The 19,657-nt window shown below is 32.6% G+C and overlaps 1 protein-coding gene across 2 annotated transcripts in view; it reads right to left on the bottom strand.

The window, feature by feature from the left end:
- The window catches only part of LOC149801080 (uncharacterized), a 157,392-nt gene that overhangs the window by 54,572 nt on the left and 83,163 nt on the right, over nt 1-19,657 (bottom strand). For both annotated transcript variants that reach the window (XM_089955114.1, XM_089955115.1), the window contains exons 8-12: nt 12,638-12,677; nt 9,479-9,504; nt 3,805-5,034; nt 523-611; nt 26-100 (exon numbers count right to left, since the gene is read on the bottom strand). In XM_089955114.1, the coding sequence (XP_089811240.1) occupies nt 26-100; nt 523-611; nt 3,805-5,034; nt 9,479-9,504; nt 12,638-12,677 (1,460 nt within the window). The remainder of the gene's footprint in view (nt 1-25; nt 101-522; nt 612-3,804; nt 5,035-9,478; nt 9,505-12,637; nt 12,678-19,657) is intronic.

The raw sequence follows: 19,657 nt of genomic DNA, 5'->3' as shown, positions 1-19,657 counted from the left end.
CCACGGAAACCAGTATTATTAGTACCTCAGAAACTGTGTCCGTTTTGTCAAGAGATGCGCTGGACTTCTGTCGATTTTTCATACCCATATTTTTCTTACCCTGAAAATTATGCATGGTAAAAATGTATTATAACAATTAAGAAAAACAAATCCTATTTATGTATACAAAATTTAGGCAGGTGAAAACAGGCAAAAAAACAACAAAATTGGACATTAATCAGACCCACCTGCAATTCACCACAGAAGTTTCACTTGTATCAGACCCACCTGCAATTCACCACAGAAGTTTCACTTGTATCAGACCCAAATCAAGAATCTAGCATCTGACTCCTTGACAGTACAATCAAATGTCTTATATTGAAACTTGTACTTGAAGATAATACATGTTGAATTCTGGCATCTGGTGCTGTATTCTAAATCTTCTGAGCATAAAAATCGTTTTGGCCTTATGTTCTATTAACATTCAAATCTCATTTTTTTCAGTGAAGAGCTGATTTAAATAAGCTAAAGATAGTACTTTACCTTTCCTGGAGCTTTTGGAACCTTTCCTCCTATGCTTTGGGCAAGTTGTGTCAAGTGTGATAGTTCCGATTTGGAACTTGCATCTGTTTCTGATAAACATATAGATTATCTTTCCATTATTATAGCATTCTTTGTAAAAGTTAAAGAAACACAAAATAAATTGCTGAAAAAGATCAGAATACATGTTTATTATATTGCCTACAAATTCTATAGTTAATCTGGTTTCCTTGTCTGTAAAATGTATTAAACAACAGTTGGTGTTTTACACTTATTTAATAATTTAGAAAAGTTAAATACAAGGTTTTATATCATTGTGATACACCACACTAATGTGCCAAATGTTTCTACTGAAACACACAGGAAGAGAAAAACTGTTATAAAATCCTTGCAAAGTAAACAAAACAAAAGGGACCGAATCTCTACTGCTGAGGACCGAATCTCTACTGGCTGACAACAATTTCCAGGAATAGAAGATAAGACCATTTCAACCATTTATGTGCTGTGTGTTGAAATCATCTCTGATATTCTTCAGCAGTATCAAGAATTTTAAATCGTCAGTCATAGTGGTCATATTGGAAATCATATTTGCAACAATTCCTTTTGGATCCACTAGATCTAAAAAGTGAAGACCCCATGATAACATGAACATCCAATCAGGAGTAGCAATAACAAGATTTTTAAGATGGTTATTGTGATGGACAAAGTAGACAACATACTGGCATCATTTTCAGTCAGGACCAATCTGACATCAAAAGAAATCTTTCATTTGATATGACCATCCATTCAGGAGGAGCAGTAATAACAATGTTTGCATGATGACTGCTGTGCCAGCCATACTGGACATCAGAGTGGCACCAATTTCACTCAGGACCAACTAGACATTTTAAGAAGTCTTTTAGTGTAAGCTCCATGTAAATATGACCATCCATTCTGGAGAAGTATTGGTAACAAGATTTTCAAGATGCCCACAGCGATGGTCATATCAGATAAGCAAACTGCACCATTTTCATTTAGGACCAACTAGACATTATAAGAAGTCTTTTGGTCCTTGTACTGGCTACCATGTATAGCCTTTTACAGAAAAATGGCACTAAATCCACAAAACTAAAACAAACCTTTTGGTGAAAATCACTCCGGAATATGACTTTCTGTTTGGAAATAGAGATGACAAGATTTTCAAGATGGCTTTTGGGTGGCCATATTGAACATCAGACTGGCTCCATTTTCATTTATGTACAACTAGACATCCTACAAAGTCTTTCTGTGAAATCCCCATGTTGCTATCACCATCCATTTAGAAAGAGGTTCCATAACAAGATATTTTAACATAGTCATTGTGGTGGCCATATTGGATATGTGAGCAGCATGTTTCGTTTAGGACCAATCAGACAAAATTAGAATTCTTTTGGAAAACCCCATGTCAGTATGCCTTTCCATTAAGAAGAAGCAGTGATAACAAGATTATTAAGATGGCTGACATTCTGGAAATATTGGACATCAGATCAGCACTACAATTAGACATCAGAATGCTCAGAAATAGAGACAAGAAGATTTTCAAGATGGCTGCTGGGTGGCTATAATTGACATCAGATTGGCAGCATTTTCATTTGGGTACAACAAGAACTTAACATAGAGACTTTTAATGAAAACTCCATACTGATATGTCTATCCATTCAGGACATATTTCAATACCAAGATTTTCTAGATGGCCACTCTGGTGGCCATATTGGATGTTCATTCAGCAGCTTTAAATTTTCATTTAGGTACCAAGTAGACCACAGGATGAATATATGTGCAAAAACTCTCCAAGTAGTTTAGGAGGGGAAGCAATAAAAATCTTGTGTAACTGGGTATACAGACAGCAAGGATGAAAAACAACACATCATCCTATAGGCTTTCCTCATCTATGATCAGGAGGACTAAAAATTATTGATGACTGCCATAGAAATATTAATTCCTAATAGCAGTTTATATATCAATTTAAATTTAAAACTACTGAGCAAGCAACTATGTAATAATAATAATAATAATAGAGCACTATGACTGGATACAAGCAGGGTTTAAAGCCCATCTAGCCCTAGCTAAGGCTATGCAATTTGAAGAAGGATGAAACTACTGACATTATGAAATTAAATAATTATTTCTCTGTATGAAATTAGGTTGCATACTTTTAAATAGCTTAAAAAAATATGCGCTAGTATTAGAAATGTTAAACTTATGTACTAAACTTAAAATAGGAAATAGCATATTTTAAAACTTCATGTTTGTAAGTATCTATAGCATTTACTGAATTGCTCGTGAATTATTTTACTATCATATATATATATATATATATATATATATATATATATATATATATATATATATATATATATATATATATATATATATATATATGTTCATGTCTCTCCCACCACCAGTCCAATACCATCTACTTTTTAGTACTTCAATCTCAGCTACCACTACCATCCCAGTACCATCTACTCAAGTGTACTCCAATCTTGGCTACCACCAACACTAAAATACTTGTGCAGTAGAACTTTGATTATCTGGCACCCAATTAACAATCAGTCTCTGTTATTACCGTTAGGGCACTGTATGTCAAAATATGAAAACAGGTACATGTATATATGTAGATATTATGATTTTTTGATGACCCGGTATATTGTATAATACTTTTAATGTATATATTCTATTATCCGTTTATTCTCATATCCGTCATGGTCTCGCTCCTGCACCCTGATGGACAATTGAAGTTCTACTGTACTCGAGTCTCAGTGACCACCAAATCCCAAATACGGTATTCTCATTTGTACAAAAAATGAAACACCCTTGAACTACTTAACCACCCCAGCATGGTACTCAACTCATACTTTAAAACAGGCAATGTTCTTATGTTCATGCATTCTCTTTTACAGCCAATATACATTGTAACTTTTTCACAAATATCTATACACTGCATGCAACCATGTAAAAAATTATACAAATAAGTTAACGACTATCTATTATACCAATTTCTTTTTTTGCAAATTCTTACAACTTCACAACATTTTAATTTTCATAATCTGCTAGTTATTCCTGTGGAGGTTTGTAAGAAAACCCTGGAATCCTATATTTAAAAAACTGTTAAATTTGCAGATAATCCTACTGGGTACTAAATATTCCCCAAATTGAAAATGACATCTAATTTCAGCCAACAGTGTGGCACCCCTCCACTCTGTAATTTCCTATCATAGAAATCATCCCTCCCACACCCTTGTTTCTGCTCCAATTCAATACTACCTGTCTCTAGTTGCTTTGATGCCCCATCAAGGTTGTTTGCCTCATCTTTTTTATGTACTTGAGTCATCTCCCTTTGCTTCAAAATGCTGCTATTGGAATCCATTTTTACTTTCAAGTTCATCTTAGATTTTGTCTCATTTCTTTTCATAGATGAAGCCATGACTGGCTTCCTGATATCTGACTTTTTTGCTTCTTGTGATTTTGCAGCAATCTTTGCCAGTGTTGAATGACTCTCTGATTTTATAGGTTTAGAAGATGGAGGCCATTGCATTTTACCTGATTTGACATCTGTAATGTTCTGGTCCATATGATTAATTTTAGATTCTTTAATGGGTTGTTTGGTTCTTGATATTTCAGATGAATAATTTTGATGGTCAATCTTGTTTTCAGGTACATCTAACATGGCTTTACCATTCCAAGTCATAGTATTAACATCCTGTCCTTTGAATGGTTCTAATATAATTTGCTGAGATGTTTGATCATTTTCAGTTGAAACTGGTTTAGTACCACCTTCAGTAATTTTCATGGAAGACACTTCTGACTTAGCAGAAACCTCATGTGTTTCCATCAAGCAAATAATCTCCTTTTCATCATGTGTCTCTTTATTCATATTCTGTGTTTTCTGAGAGTTATTGGGTGCCTCAAAATTTTTATTTGCTATAATTTCTTCTTCATTATTTTTAGCATCCCTTCTGTCATCATCTATTTTTTCCTCACCTAGGGATGCCACTTGTGTTTCTGGCATCAAAGGTTTTTTTGTGTCGGCCTCTGTGTTTTCTGTATGTTTTTCAAGGACTTCATATATGTCTTCATTTTCTACAAGCTCTTTTTCAAGGACTTCATTTATGTCTTCATTTTCTATGAGCTCTTTTTCAAAGACTTCACAGATGCCTTTATTTTCTACAAGCTCTTTTTCAAGGACTCCAGACATGCCTTCATTTTCTACAAGCTTTTTAGAAACCATATCCATGCTCTGATTCATTAACTCTTCTGCTTCTAGTTTGTCAGCCACATTCCTATTCATTGCAGAGGAAGGTCTAGAAGGAACACTTTGGTCCTTCTGCCTTGCGGATGTAGGTCTAGATGCAGAAGACGATCCTGATGATACAGAAGCTTTTCTTTTTGCTGATTGTGGTCTTTTAACCTCTTCCTCCTTGGTTTCAATCTTTGGTATATAATCTTCATTTTGTCTTTCAAGATTGTCTCTTGTTGACGGTTGATCTATGGTCTCTGATAGTTCATAAAATAGGATTTTATAGCATATACTTTGCTTTAAATAAACATTTAGGTGTCTTTGAACCAGTGATAAATTAAGTAAATGCATTGCTTATGACTTTTTCAAGCACAATGGAACTCTTTAGGACTCTTAAAGAGATGAAAATATATGTGTTCTTAGTCAACAGGGTTCTTCCATGTCAAGGTTAAATATATATGACTAAAAAAATGAAGTTTTAAGAAAATTTATAGAGAAGCATATGTCTTTTATATAGAGGTATGTGCTAAGACAGGTTTAACTGGATCAATATGACTTCAGTTTTACAGTTGATTACTGCAATCTATGTTCAAATTATCTGCATCACATGATTAGGAATTATTTCACAGTCTTTACTTTTCTTTTAAGTACAAAGGGTGTAGCTGGATCTATCAGAGAACTGCTTCTATGATTTTCCAAGAGAAGAGCAATATTAATATGGTGGAAATAATGAATAAAAAGTGGGTGTCACCAAAATTATTTTCTTGCAGGTAGCTCACTAGTTGATGCACTGACTGAGACAACTATTCCTTGAAAAGAGAATTCAGACCCATGGGATAAAACAACTGTTTTTCAGAAAAAATGCATAGATATTTTATTTAATATCTATTTAGAAGAGTTCTGTCATTTGAACAATGTGTAGAAGAGACACTTGCCATATTTGTTGTTGAGATACCCTTGGTGAAAATATAGTGACAGAGGTAAATTAGTTCTGAAAATATAGAATCTGACCCATTACATGAAAAGTTAAAAGATTACAATAATTTTAGCAAAAAAAAGTTTACATTATTTCTCTTATATATCTTGCAGACATGGTGATTAAAAAAAATACCATTAAACTGGACCTTCACAAATTTTTTATCTCAAAATGACATAACTTTTGCTAAATCCACAGCATGATAACTAATGATAACTAATCATTTAGAAAAAAACATATAAAAAGAAGTACTTTACAAATGTTACAAAAATTGCTAAGTAATATTTAGGTTTGCCATTTAAGATCATACATGTGATTTCCTCAGCACGTTTTCAAATGTAAGAATCCCGATGTCATGGTTTAGCTCATTATTCCCCTCCCCCCTCCATATGTTAAAGCTACCTACATGCTGGTCAGTAGTTGTTATCCATTTGATTGTTTGTATCATTATTACAACTGTAGTTGTTATTCATTTGATTGTCTGTATCATTATTACCACTGTGGTTGTTATCCATTTTATTGTTTTTGTATCATTATTACAACTGTAGTTGTTATCCATTTGATTGTATCATTATTACAACTGTAGATGTTATCCATTTGATTGTCTGTATCATTATTACAACTGTAGTTGTTATCCATTTGATTGTATCATTATTACAACTGTAGTTGTTATCCATTTGATTGTTTGTATCATTACTACAATTGTAGTTGTTATCCATTTTCGATTGTTTGTATCATTATTACAACTGTAACTGCTATCCATTTTTGATTGTTTGTATCATTATTACAACTGTACTTATCCATTTGATTGTCTGTATCATTATTACAATTGTAGTTGTTATCCATTTGATTGTTTGTATCATTAATACAACTGCAGTTATTATCCAACTGACCGTTTTTACCATTATTATACTGTGTTAGGAATGTTAAGTTTAGGACAAACTAAATTTCTGAACTACACTGGGAAGGAATCCACAATACTTGGGAGTTGAATTAGACCTGGTTTATGCTATGTGTATGTTCAACATGTATGTTGCCCTAAATACTAAATTACAATACTTTGCTTGAAAAAGTGATCAGCAACACATTAATGTTTAATGTTGTCAGCAATGGATGACAACAGCACAAGCTACAAAGAGACAACCATAACCATACAACATACTGTCTGTCATTTTTCACACTTTTTATTAATATTGCTTGAATGTAGAGAATATTTTGGTAAAATAATAATTACAGTTTTCAGCTTATTTTTACATTGAAAGTTTGTTAAGTTTTGTAAGGCCCAAGTATATGATATTCAATACTGAAAAACAAATATTGTGATTTGTATGGATCACTGGTACACAAAAATGCATGGTACAAAAATGACAGACAATAAAGCATTTCATGCAAATATGAAATTCTTAATGATAGTTTTGGACTTGTTTTATAAAACTATGCATGCATTCCTCCTCCATCTGGTTTCTGTGCCAGCAAACACATTCATCATGCCAAGCAACGTTGAAACAATTCTGGAAACCATCAAAGTACTACAAAAGACTGGTTGTTTAGTTTTAAATGCATGTACTGGTACAGATACAATGCTATAAATCACCATCACCAGTCTAAAAGGCAAGCTCAGGTCTAAAGTCTAAAACCAGACAGCCTCTAGCATTTGGACTGACCTAGTATTGATATAATCTTTTTTAATTTGCTGATATCTGGCTTAAAGAATTAAACTGCACTGTTTAGTTATAAATAAACTATGTTACATATTATATAAAAAATGAATAAAATCACATGACTACTTTATAATGATTAGTCCACTATAAAATAGAAAATAAAGATATAACATGGAATAAACCAAGCGCAAAACTACTGAAAAATGTTTTTCTCTGAGCGTTTACTTTGATTAAGAAGCAATATCATACCTAAAATAGATAACAGATATGCAACTAAGAATTTTTGTACTCTAATCTTGGTGGTTTATTTAAATGACATTATTTTGATTAGACAAATGTGGTTCATAACAATTGTATTTGTTTTTCATTTTTGGTTTGGCAAAACCTTCTACAAACATGCAACAATCCTAAGGTCAAAGATATATTGAATGCTAGGCCAGTTCCTAAGGAAACCCAATGCATTCCACCAAATAAAATGAATCTTTACAGAACAGGCAATAAACATGCAACATGAAATCAGAAATGCATTTTCAACTAAATCTTGCAGTACCATCCACCATTTGTGCTTTGAGACAAAAGAAATAAAATTCACTGCAGTGTGAAGACAAACAGTCCTCATACAATCCATGCTATCATGTGACCAGACAATATTACTATAACAGTAGAAAATTTACCTCCAGTGCGGCCTGAGATAAGGGATGCGATATCCACATCTACATGGAGAATTTGAAATTTTCCTTCTTTAATAATGTTAAAATAATGCTTAATTGTTTGGGTCAACACTCAGTATTTTGAGACATGATAATTATTCTCTAAAACATACAAGCAAAGCAAGGTCAACAGTATCGTATAAATTAAACTTGACAGGAAATGAAAAATGTGTAGAGTATATTCCATATAATGATTAATGTAAAAGAAGTTCTACAACATGCCCATGTCTAGTACAATCAATTATGAAAATATAATATACCGGTACCTGGACAAATTTCAGAAAGGTCCAATTTATTGACTTCAGTTGAACACAAAAACTTTTACAGGACTGAGTGGATGTCTTGCTCTAGAGGCAAAGCACTAACCTGGTGAATGCTTGTTCCAACATTGCTAAAATAGGGTCATAACATTCAAGAAATAAAAGTCTGTTTCAAATCATTTTCTGCAAATTAGTTGTGATGTGCAGAAGAAGGTAAAGTGTAAATTACAAAATTCAGGTTATAAAATGGAAAGGTCAGTTTTGATATGACAGAAAAGACAAAATGCTTTCAAGAATAACTTCTAAAGCTTCTACCAGGGCTTGGAAATATCCTTTGTTAATTTCTGATTGTGTGGTAATTGTAACCCAAAGACAAAGATTAATGTCCATGCAGGAACTCTTCATAAATGGCCTAGAAATGGGCATGTTGTAGAACTTAGACTTTTACATTAATCAATATATTGAATATACCGGGTATTGCCCATATTCATTTGTGGAAGATAATTGTTTCTAATGCACCCAAAATTATGGCATTTTACCAACTTAACAAGCTGTAAGAAAGTCAATTTCATAATTAACATATCAAAGCTGAAATTATTTAAGATAGTTTTGACTAAAATGTATCATATATTTCCCACATTTTTGTCCAGGTTGTTGGAACCTTTCCCACATGTAAATTACACACTGTGTAACAAGGTGCATCTACCTGCACCACACCTAAGCTGATAGTCCTTTAACTAATCTTAAGTAATTTGATAGGCAGGTGTTCATTCTGGTTGACTGACATATTGGAACTATCCAGAACTATATGTTCAGAAACTCATAGACAGGCAGATCTGATGGACTGATCAATACAGCCATAAAATACACCCAATATTTGCTACTATGAAAATCAATCAGCAAAAATAGATGTTGCAGAACTCCAATACACACATAATTCCCGCTCCTGCACTAAAACAAATACAAAATAAATTTTGCAAACTATATTATGTGTGACAAAATATGTATCTTAATGATATTTACACCTTTTCTTTATTGCTATAAAAACACAGCAATCATCTTTAAATTTGTCAATATATATTTAACATTTTTACCTTGATACTGTGCCAAAACTTCCTCACTGGAATATAAGAATAAAGTTATTTAGTAGTAGTAGTAGTAGTAGTAGTAGTAGTAACAGCACATCTGTGAAATGCTGGCTATATGGTGTCACTTAAAAATAAAATTCTTAGCAGGTAAATACAGGTATGTTATTATCATGGACAAGAACTAATCATTATCACTTAATAAAAGATGGACAAAAACTGCAAATAACAAACATGATCTGTGTTGTGAAACAAATATTCCAATCTGAAGACCAAAAGAAGTATATAAAAAAAATTAGAACTATAAATAATGTTACATTTGTGTATATAAGTCATTTACAAATGCATACAAACATTCATACAAATGTCAACTGTCCACCTCAAGTGGCTTTATCATAACTGTACTAAAAATGTTTTTGTCAAAAAGTTCATAATGTTAAAAAAATGCCTACAAGTTTAAAGATTCCAAAATTGCCTAAAAAATTGAACAATTTATCTAAGTACAAATATATGGAGACACCATGGTAGCTGACCTGGGCTGAGTCAGTGGTAGGATTTAACCTCCAACCTTTCTGTCACAAGTCTGTCACACTAATCACTGCACCACTGTGGCTCCCAACTCCACTAGTTACCTCTAATGACATGCAGGAGAGCACATTAGGACTATTCTACATCCCCTAGCCCACAGGTCTTGGCATGGACAATTGTTTGGGAGACATATATATATATATATATATATATATATATATATATATATATATATATATATATATATATATAAAAGCACACACACATCACTCCCTCAATTCGATAACTTGTGCCCTGATAACTCGTGAGCATGCTTATGATGTGTGGTCAGGCATGGATCCCATTTTTTAAACCTGAAAATACCCCAAAATTGATCCCTGTTTGTTGAATTTGAAGAAAATCATGATCGAAATTGGTAATTAAAACACTGATATACATGTATTGCTCATTTTATGGTCAGAAACAGTAGAGAGGACCTGGAAATTTCACTCAGCTTTATGAAATTATCAACTTTTAATAAGAAGTCATATAATTTGTTACATTTTCTTTCCAAATGACATACTTAATATACCATAATTAAAAATATTCACGGAAATTTTGATCAACAAGAATGTCACTTATGCCTGTGTAGGCAGTACATTAATATTTAAATGCCAATTTTAAAAAAATTATTAAGTGAAATTTGTGTTTTAGTTCTATTTTTTAGTTCTTCTTAAGTGTAATCATCATAAATGCAATGTGTTTTTAAACGTAAAATGTGTAAATTTACCATAACAGCTATGTCCTCAAGTGTTTTTCTGAGAACCTAATTAAGTGCTGACCTGTTTTGATACAGAAGTATTTGTGGTATTGTTACACTGAACTAAAAGCTGGCCTCCTTTGTATTGTCACATTAATTATGTCTTTTGAATCAAATAAAGGAGGTGCAATAAAATAAAGTTAAAAGGCATGTAAATCCTGCATACTTAAAATCTAGCAGCCCCAGTCATATGTTGGGTGAATTCACTTCATTTGATCAAATGTTATTGTGCATGTAACATAATTAAACTACCTTAAAATAACTGACTCATTCATAACTGTGATCAACGGCAGCAAGGCAACCAAGTGAAACAAATGCTTTGAATAAATAAAAAGCTTGGCTTTTGCAGATATGGACCATTGTAAGCAATCAAGTTTCAGAGAATTCCTGAACTGGCACTCAGAGATATCCTCAAGGATGATAAGAAGTTTCACTATTACTTCCATTGAAATCACGACATCAATAGTGTGCTAACTGAACAATAAAAAAATTGAGTTTTGATGTAGACAATTGTCTCATGAAATAAATGTCACTAGTTTTTATAAACAAATAGAATCCTTTTTGGTGGGGCAGTTATGTCTAGTTCCATGCAACACTGACTCCCTATTTAGTACTATATTATTAAATACCACTCTGGGTACCAGGCTAATCAACAAAACAAAAAGCAGTGATGTAATACACAGATGTTTTTGTGTACACATGATGGTTGTTGAAACCAGTTGGATCAATGTTAGTGGTCTTTCACATGCTGGATATTTTGAAAATTTTGTAATTTATACTGAATCACAAACAACTTCATCAGAAAAAGTGTGTTATTTTAACATTTATTACGGACTTATTAACGTGATTACAAAATAAGGATAAAGTCATTAAACAGCCCAGTTCCCTACCCCCTAGTCTCCCCCCATGGTTTTATCGATGTCTAGCAGATTTTTTGGGAGGTCCCTCAGTAACTCACACCCTCGTTTATAGTGTGGTCTATGTGCATGGACCCTGTTTTGCATGAGTTATGGAGGGAGAGGTTGATGTATGTATGTATGCATGTATGTATGTATGTATTTATGTATGTATGTATGCATGCATGCATGCATGCATGTATGTATGTATAAACACAAAGCTTCTGTTTCACAACCAGATTTTAATATGGGAATTTAATAATGCCAGAAGCATCCTTCATGATATAAAACTGTTATTTACAAGAAAGGTACAAAACCTATAAAAGGGTACAGCATCAATTTGTAAAATCAAAGGACTGAAAATACTGGCTTGTGGGTCGAAGTAATACTAATTTATAAAATATCAGGTGGAAAAAAGCTCAAGAGATACTGTTATTCAGGGTATTTTTATAAAAAGAGAGTTCGAAATAATCTTTATTATATTATTCTAATTTTTTAAAATTTGTCACTTGGAGGATTTGTATTAATATGTTAACCATGTTTTGAAGAATATTTTTTTCTTTTTAAAAGCATTTTCTGCTATTGTTCAAGTATTGCTGTCAGTGGAACAATATTTAAGGAGATCAAATCATTTATCTAAATTTCAGTTTCCTCCTTCAACATATAAAATTTACCTGAAAGGTCAGACCAGATCTGTACTTTGCTACTAAATTTGGTTAGTTCTTGCTGTTTGTTACTATTATTAGTAATACAAACTATAAATAGTAAAAATGAATAGATACATTGCCATATATATGGAGGAACTGAAATCCCTTTTAGCTAAATACGATTATTGGAAATCACTATTTTTGGGGTTTTATCCATGACTACTTAACATAGCTGTAATTAAAATCAATTTATTAACAGCACTTGTGAAAATATGAATAAACATATAAAAAGATATACCTTTGCATAGAAAAAAGTGATCCACCCTTTCTGAATCTCTCTGTGAAAGAAAGAAAAAAAGTCTTAGAAATGTTATCATGTGGAAGATATAACATACAAACTACTATTACAGTTTTTAGAAACTCTAAAAGGTCAATAGACTGAAACTTTTCCAACTAGGCATTCATTTACAATGAATAACACCGATTTTATTCAACAATTTCAGGAAAAAGTAATTGGGTAAGGAAACTATAGATGTTACCCTGTCCAGAATGTTTTTTGAAAAAGAACCCTGACTCATCTAAAATTACTCGAAATGGATGAAAAACAAACCAAAACAATATACATTTTCTACCTGTGAACCAATGTTTGTTGTTACTGTAGTTTTTATTCTTCTTGTTGTGGCTTTTTGAACTCAATTATTAAATAAGGCCCAAGAAACAAGATGCACAAGTGGGCCATGATATTGCTCATATGGCTTACACAACTTAAATATTAGACTAAGCATGCTTATGGTGAAGTTTAAGCAAACAACCGTGTGTAAACTTTCTCCATTTCATGCCAAGTTTACCTATATAGCTAAAGTATCATACAAATTTTTTATAAAGTAAAAGGCATAATTAACATGTGTTGTTCTCACTCAAAATCAAACCCATCCAAGGTTGCCATGATATTAAGTTTTTATCTCATACCCATTTAATCTTACACGCTTGATCTGTATCATACACCCATATTGGAACTACTTTTGGTGTCTTCCTTGATGTTCATGCATTGTTATTTTTAAATGCAGGGAATCAAACTTTTATAAATCCTAATTTGCTTTGAATATTATTCATACAGAGAAGCTAAAAATATTTTAAAAGTGTAAACAATGGGTAATGTTTTAAGTACAAAAATGCAAAGATGTCTTAGCCTTTGATCTCGATGTATACCTATGCCTTATCAAACTCACTCTGAAAACTCAGAACAAAACACTATGATGCTATATAACCTAATTAATATGCATGGATCTTACAGAACCTAAGGCTTTGATGTTGAAAACCCCTTTGTCAAGTTAAACCTTAAAAGCCTATTCACCAATTTAAATGTTACAATCCTATTTGTCAAGTTAGATGATAAAAGTATATTTGTCAAGTTATACATTAAATGCCTACTTGTCAGTTTAGACATTAAAAGCCTAAATGCCAGGTTATACATTAAAAGCCCATTTACCAGGTTATATATTAAAAGCCCATTTACCAGGTTATACATTAAAAGCTCATTTACCAGGTTATACATTAAAAGCCTATTTACCAGGTTATACATTAAAAGCCTATTTACCAGGTTATACATTAAAAGCCTATTTACCAGGTTATACATTAAAAGCCTATTTACCAGGTCATACATTAAAAGCCTATTTACCAGGTTATACATTAAAAGCCCATTTACCAGGTTACACATTAAAAGCCCATTTACCAGGTTATACATTAAAAGCCTATTTGTCAATTCTGACATTAAAAGCCTATTTGCCAAGTTAAACATTAAAAGCCTATTTGCCAAGTTATACATTAAAAGTCTATTTGCCAAGTTAAACCTTAAAAGCCTATTTGCCAAGTTATACATTAAAAGTCTATTTGCCAAGTTCAACAAGTTAGATGTTAAAATACTATTTATCAAGTTATCTGTTAAGTTATATGTTATCACAACTCAAAGACTTTCTCAGTCACATTCTTTACCTCAAACAATAAATATCAGCAACACCAACATTAAATTCACACAATCAGTACGAAACCTAGGTGTTACTCTGGACATTACTCTCACATTGCACCAACATGTCATGAACATATGCAAGGCTGCATATCTTGAGCTGAGATGCATCAGCTCCATTTGCAAATATCTTTCAGCTGATGCCACTAAAATACTTGTGTGTTCATTAGTACTTTCAAGACTGGACTATTGTAACTCGATTCTGTCTGGTTCGTCTCAATATCTACTCCAGAAACTTCAAAAATTTCAAATCACAGCTGCTCAGATCATCCATAAGAGTATTACGATCAGATCACACATGCCCCTGCTCTGTACCCTACAGTGGCTGTATATTCAATCCAGAATTAAACACAAAATTTGTTCTCTGTGCTACATTTAAATGATGGACTCCAGTCCAACATACCTATCCAACCTCACCCATGTGTACATACCATGCAAGATACTTACACTCCTTTTCTGACAATCGTATACTCATTATTCCTACTATGAAAATGAAGTCATATAGACAACGTTCTTTTGCATACCAGAGCTCAGCAACATGGAATGAATTGCCCACTGACCTTAGACACAAAGACACAGTGATCCCATTCAAGAGTGCCCTTAAAACTCACTTATTTTGACTGCAAGAACAAACTTAAAGACTTAATAATGTTTCCTACCTTAAATATTTTCAGCATGTTTTTTATGTTTTCTAATTTCGTGGTGCTTGTTTTTTGTAATCATATCATTATAGGTGCTGTCTAATGTTGTAAAGCACTTAGACATTCTAAAGATTAGGCGCTATACAAAGTCCTTTTTATTATTATCAATATTAAATGATTATTTTTCAAGTTAGATGTTAAAAGCCTATATGTCAAGTTAGACATTAAAATCCTGCTTGTCAATATAGACATTCAAAGCCTGTTTGACAAGTTAGACATTTAAAGCTTATTTGTCAATTGTTATGTACCGTATTTTCCGGCGTATAAGTCGATGCGGAGTATAAGTCGAATTGACCAATTTTGTAAATTTTCCATCCTTCGTCCATATATAAGTCGATTCGGAGTATAAGATGAGACCAGGTCAATAACTTGGCTTTGTATTTTATACTACCGGTAGTAACTTCCGGTTGCATGAATATTGATGGTATCGTTGTATGATATTCCATATTACCGGCAATCGTGAAATTGCATTACCGATGCTAACATGCTTGTGATTTTACTTCTGAACTGCTATATTTTGTTATCAATTGACACAGCTGAATAAACAGTCCATGCTTGTCTTATTATAATTGAAAGCACATCCATGTTGTAGTTCATTTTATTACCTGTAGTTACGAACATAACTTATACAAACTTGTCATTTTCTATCGTAAGTTTGAAAGTCACGGACTCCGTTAAATCGATTCGTATATATATATATATATATATATATATATATATATATATATATATATATATATATATATATATATATATATATATACTATTTTTTAAGTGTTTGTTCTGTTTGGACTTGGATATAATTAACATTTTATTACTAATCTTTTCAATGCTATACCCCACTATTATCTTTATCGGCGAGTTCGAATACAAAGTAATGGGTATGATCTCTTGTCCTTATAACAAATTTTGTATGGACACTGACTTTAATAAAATGTTGACAGATTTTCATTTCCCTAAAAAAAGCCTCATTTCCTTACTGGCAGCCTCGCTGATTTGACCTATTCTGTCGATTCTTGCCCTCAATCTGGTTTCAATTATAGCTAAAGCGCTAAGCATGTTTAATTACCATGTAAATAACACTGCATAGCCATGTGGTTGTTGTGACAATGTACATCGTAATTAAAACAAGAATGAATTGTTGATTTAGAGGTGTTTATTGATAATGGAATATAGTAGGCTCGTAATACATGAGGATTATCACAATCGTCAGGTAACTCAAAATACCGTCTTTTTTCTCTTTGCAAAAGCTACAAATAAAAACCGCCCTGAATAAAAGAACGATCTTGTACACGGACAATTTTTTTCATCTCTCACTCTCTCTCTTATGTGCGCACACACACAAGCATGCGCGCGCTCACAATATATCTGATTTTAGTTTAGTTTAAACCATATTTGTTTTAATTATGATATCCATTGCAACAAGAGCCACGTGGCTGTATATGCTATGAAAAGATTGATCAAAATATACCGAACTCATTAAAATGTGCCCGTACTATAGCAATGAAAACAATGCCCATGGCTAAATTCATTATTTACATCTAGAGAAGGGAGTGGGCATCATTTCCTGTTGTACTTAATCCCATTGATATTAAAAACGGGTAGCGTAATTGATGCGGATTAATGATAAAGAACAATGGGGTACCGGCAATATGGTAACTAGTATCGGTAGCTAAAGCCAATATCAAGGTCTAAACAATTGCGGCAACTGGCTTTGATTGTTGTTGGAAACCAAAGACCAATTTATCAACAACCAGTATAATCAAAGAGAGACACCGAATCGTCAGCTGGTTAAGAATGAATATAGGTGAAGTGTTAACATTACAATTTGCTTTAAACTGAATTGCGAAACTAAAAATCATGGATCACTGATGATCTATGAGTACTGGTAGTCCATCTATATATCTGATTTTAGTGTAGTTTAAACCTAATTTATTTGAGAAACTTTGTCAAATACAATTAGAAACATATGATTTGGGGGATTCAGTAGAATGCATGATCTACATTATTTTATAAATAATCATAGAACGCTCGAGTTAATATGGATTACATCCCTTTGTAGGATCAATTAAAAAGCTATGCCGGTAATTGCTCACGTGTGTCCAACATTATACTGGAAAATCAAATATTAATGGACCAGTTATTTTATATCTTTTTTTTTAGGAACAAACAATATGCTTTGAATTAGTACAGTACACTATAGAGTATAGACCGTAAGTGTGCTATGCGGCCCGGTGAAGTTTTTACCGGTACGGTAAATTGTTCTCTTTTATTTTATGTTTGAGAAATAAGAAAAAACACGCAGTATGCAAAATAAATAATGACAAAACTTACAAATATAAACGCAGTCATATTAGTTTATGACAATTTATTGACATAGTAATTTAACATGAATTTGTACTTCTATGTGACCTGTTTTCGATTATGCCGATTATAGAGCAATGTCAATAGCATACCGGATACTGTAATCCATATATAAGTCGATGCAATTTCAATGACACAATCCACATATAAGTCGATTCAGAGTATAAGACGAAGACCGAACTTTCAAGTCAAAAAGTATCGACTTATACACCAGAAAATACGGTATACTTGATTTAATTTATATTTGATTTAATTTAATTGTTTGTAAGTTTTAAATCTTTTTATTTTAATTTCTTTATATGTCAAAATAATGTAGTTTTGTTTACTAGGAACTTGACATTTCTTTAGAAAATAGTTTGACCTTGACTCTTTAGTTGTGAACACCTAAATTTGACCTAGTTCCTGAGCTTGAAATAAAAAATCACTGAGACAAGCAAACAACTTTTTATTTTTATCTTATTCTTTGAGTAAAATAATTGGTTTCTGTCAAGGTCATACTGGGACTATGTGTTTTTAGATGTAAATACTTCTCAAAGAGTCCAGAAAGTTGACCCTCATTCGGGAATCTGTTTTGCATTTCAAGTTACTGTATAATCTTTGTTTATAGAGATATTTCTTGTTTACACTGAAAAGCATGTGTTTGTGACCAGTTTGGGAAAAACATTTTAATTTTATTCGAATTATTTAGATTCTAAAAGATTAATTCTTTTTCCTGGAAATATTTGAGTGCTCATAAAAAATTCTTGGACAAAGACATTTATTTAAATTTTATTTGGAATTCAAACACCGGAATATTGTTTTCTGTAGTTCACAAAGGACTGTATACATTAGCTCTATAGTGTCTACAGTATACGTCATCACTTTCCATCTTAAGTTGGAGTTTTGGTTGAGACTCAAACTTGAATTCATCAGAACATTTCATTATTAGGACTTCTAAAATTTAATTCATGGATTATTTTTGGATTTGATTCTTAAAACTGTAAGTTCCTATTTTTTCATTTTTTTATAGTGTTTTTGCCAGGGAAATAAATTATTTGATAAATTTTTCAAAGCTTGTTGTTTTCACTCTTTCTTTTGTTACTGTTTATTTGAGCCTAAACATGTAACATAAGACAAGTTAGATGCTAAAAGATTATTTGTCAAGTTAGACATTAAAAGCCTATTTGCCCATTTTGTTTTTAAAAACCTATTTGCGAAATTTAGACATTGAAATATTATTTGTCCATTTAGATTTTAAAAACCTATGTGCCACTTTAGACATTAAAAGCCTATTAATCAATTCTGACATTAACTCATTAACTCTTGGCAACACGTTTGTGTGTCAGGAGTTAGTACCCTACTTAAGAGTTTTGTAGCGTCAGTGTCATTTAAGATAGAAAAGAACACAGACATAGCTCTACAAGGATACCAGTTAATCTGGACTTTGTATTTGCATTACAAAATACAGTGGAAAAAACATGTCTTTTTAGACCCAATTTTTTACACCAAATTTTAGACTTTATCTACTCAGATATAAAGCAGACTGGTCTGAACTGCACAAAGACAGGTGATCCTTTGCAAAAAGTAGGATAATTGAAGTAAATAGTGATGTGATGTGATGTGATTTTTGATTTTTAACGTAGCTTTAACAATTTTTCAGTCATATTGCTACAATGTCTGCAATGTGGCAGTTTATAGTGATGTCTTGCACTGGGGAATCATGCCACAGACATGTAGCATGATGTCCCACCCAGTCACATTATCCTAACACCAGGCCGACCAGTCCTAACACTAACCTCTTAATGCTGAACGCCAAGCGAGGCAGCTGTTAGTACCATTTTTTAAGTCTCTGGTATGACTCGGCCGGGGATTGAACCCATGACCTCCCGCATCTGAGGCGGACGCTCTAACCACTAGGCCACCGGAGCGGTAAGTAAATAGTGACCAGGACATGAAAATGATGGGTCCAAAAAGCCAAAGAAAAAAAAGAACTCCAACCTCTACCCTTCTGCACATGCACAAGCAAAATAGCCAATAAAAATCAATGTTTCTATCAACTAGGCATCAGACTAATCAGAAATCTCTTGCAAGTAGATTTATTTGGATGTATTCAGAAGCAGACCTAAAATATGTTTCCTACTCACATTTCAGGTGAAGATGGATGGATGGATGGGTTTGTGGATAGATGGATGGGTGGATGGGTTTGTGGATGGATGGAGTGATTGATGGATGGATGGGTGGGTGGAAAGAT

This window comes from Sinohyriopsis cumingii, chromosome 4, assembly GCF_028554795.1.
Source record: "Sinohyriopsis cumingii isolate HCF-2022 chromosome 4, ASM2855479v2, whole genome shotgun sequence".
NCBI lineage: Eukaryota > Metazoa > Mollusca > Bivalvia > Unionida > Unionidae > Sinohyriopsis > Sinohyriopsis cumingii.
The sequence above is the reverse complement of the archived record's forward strand: the minus strand, read 5'-3'. Positions and strand labels throughout refer to the sequence as shown.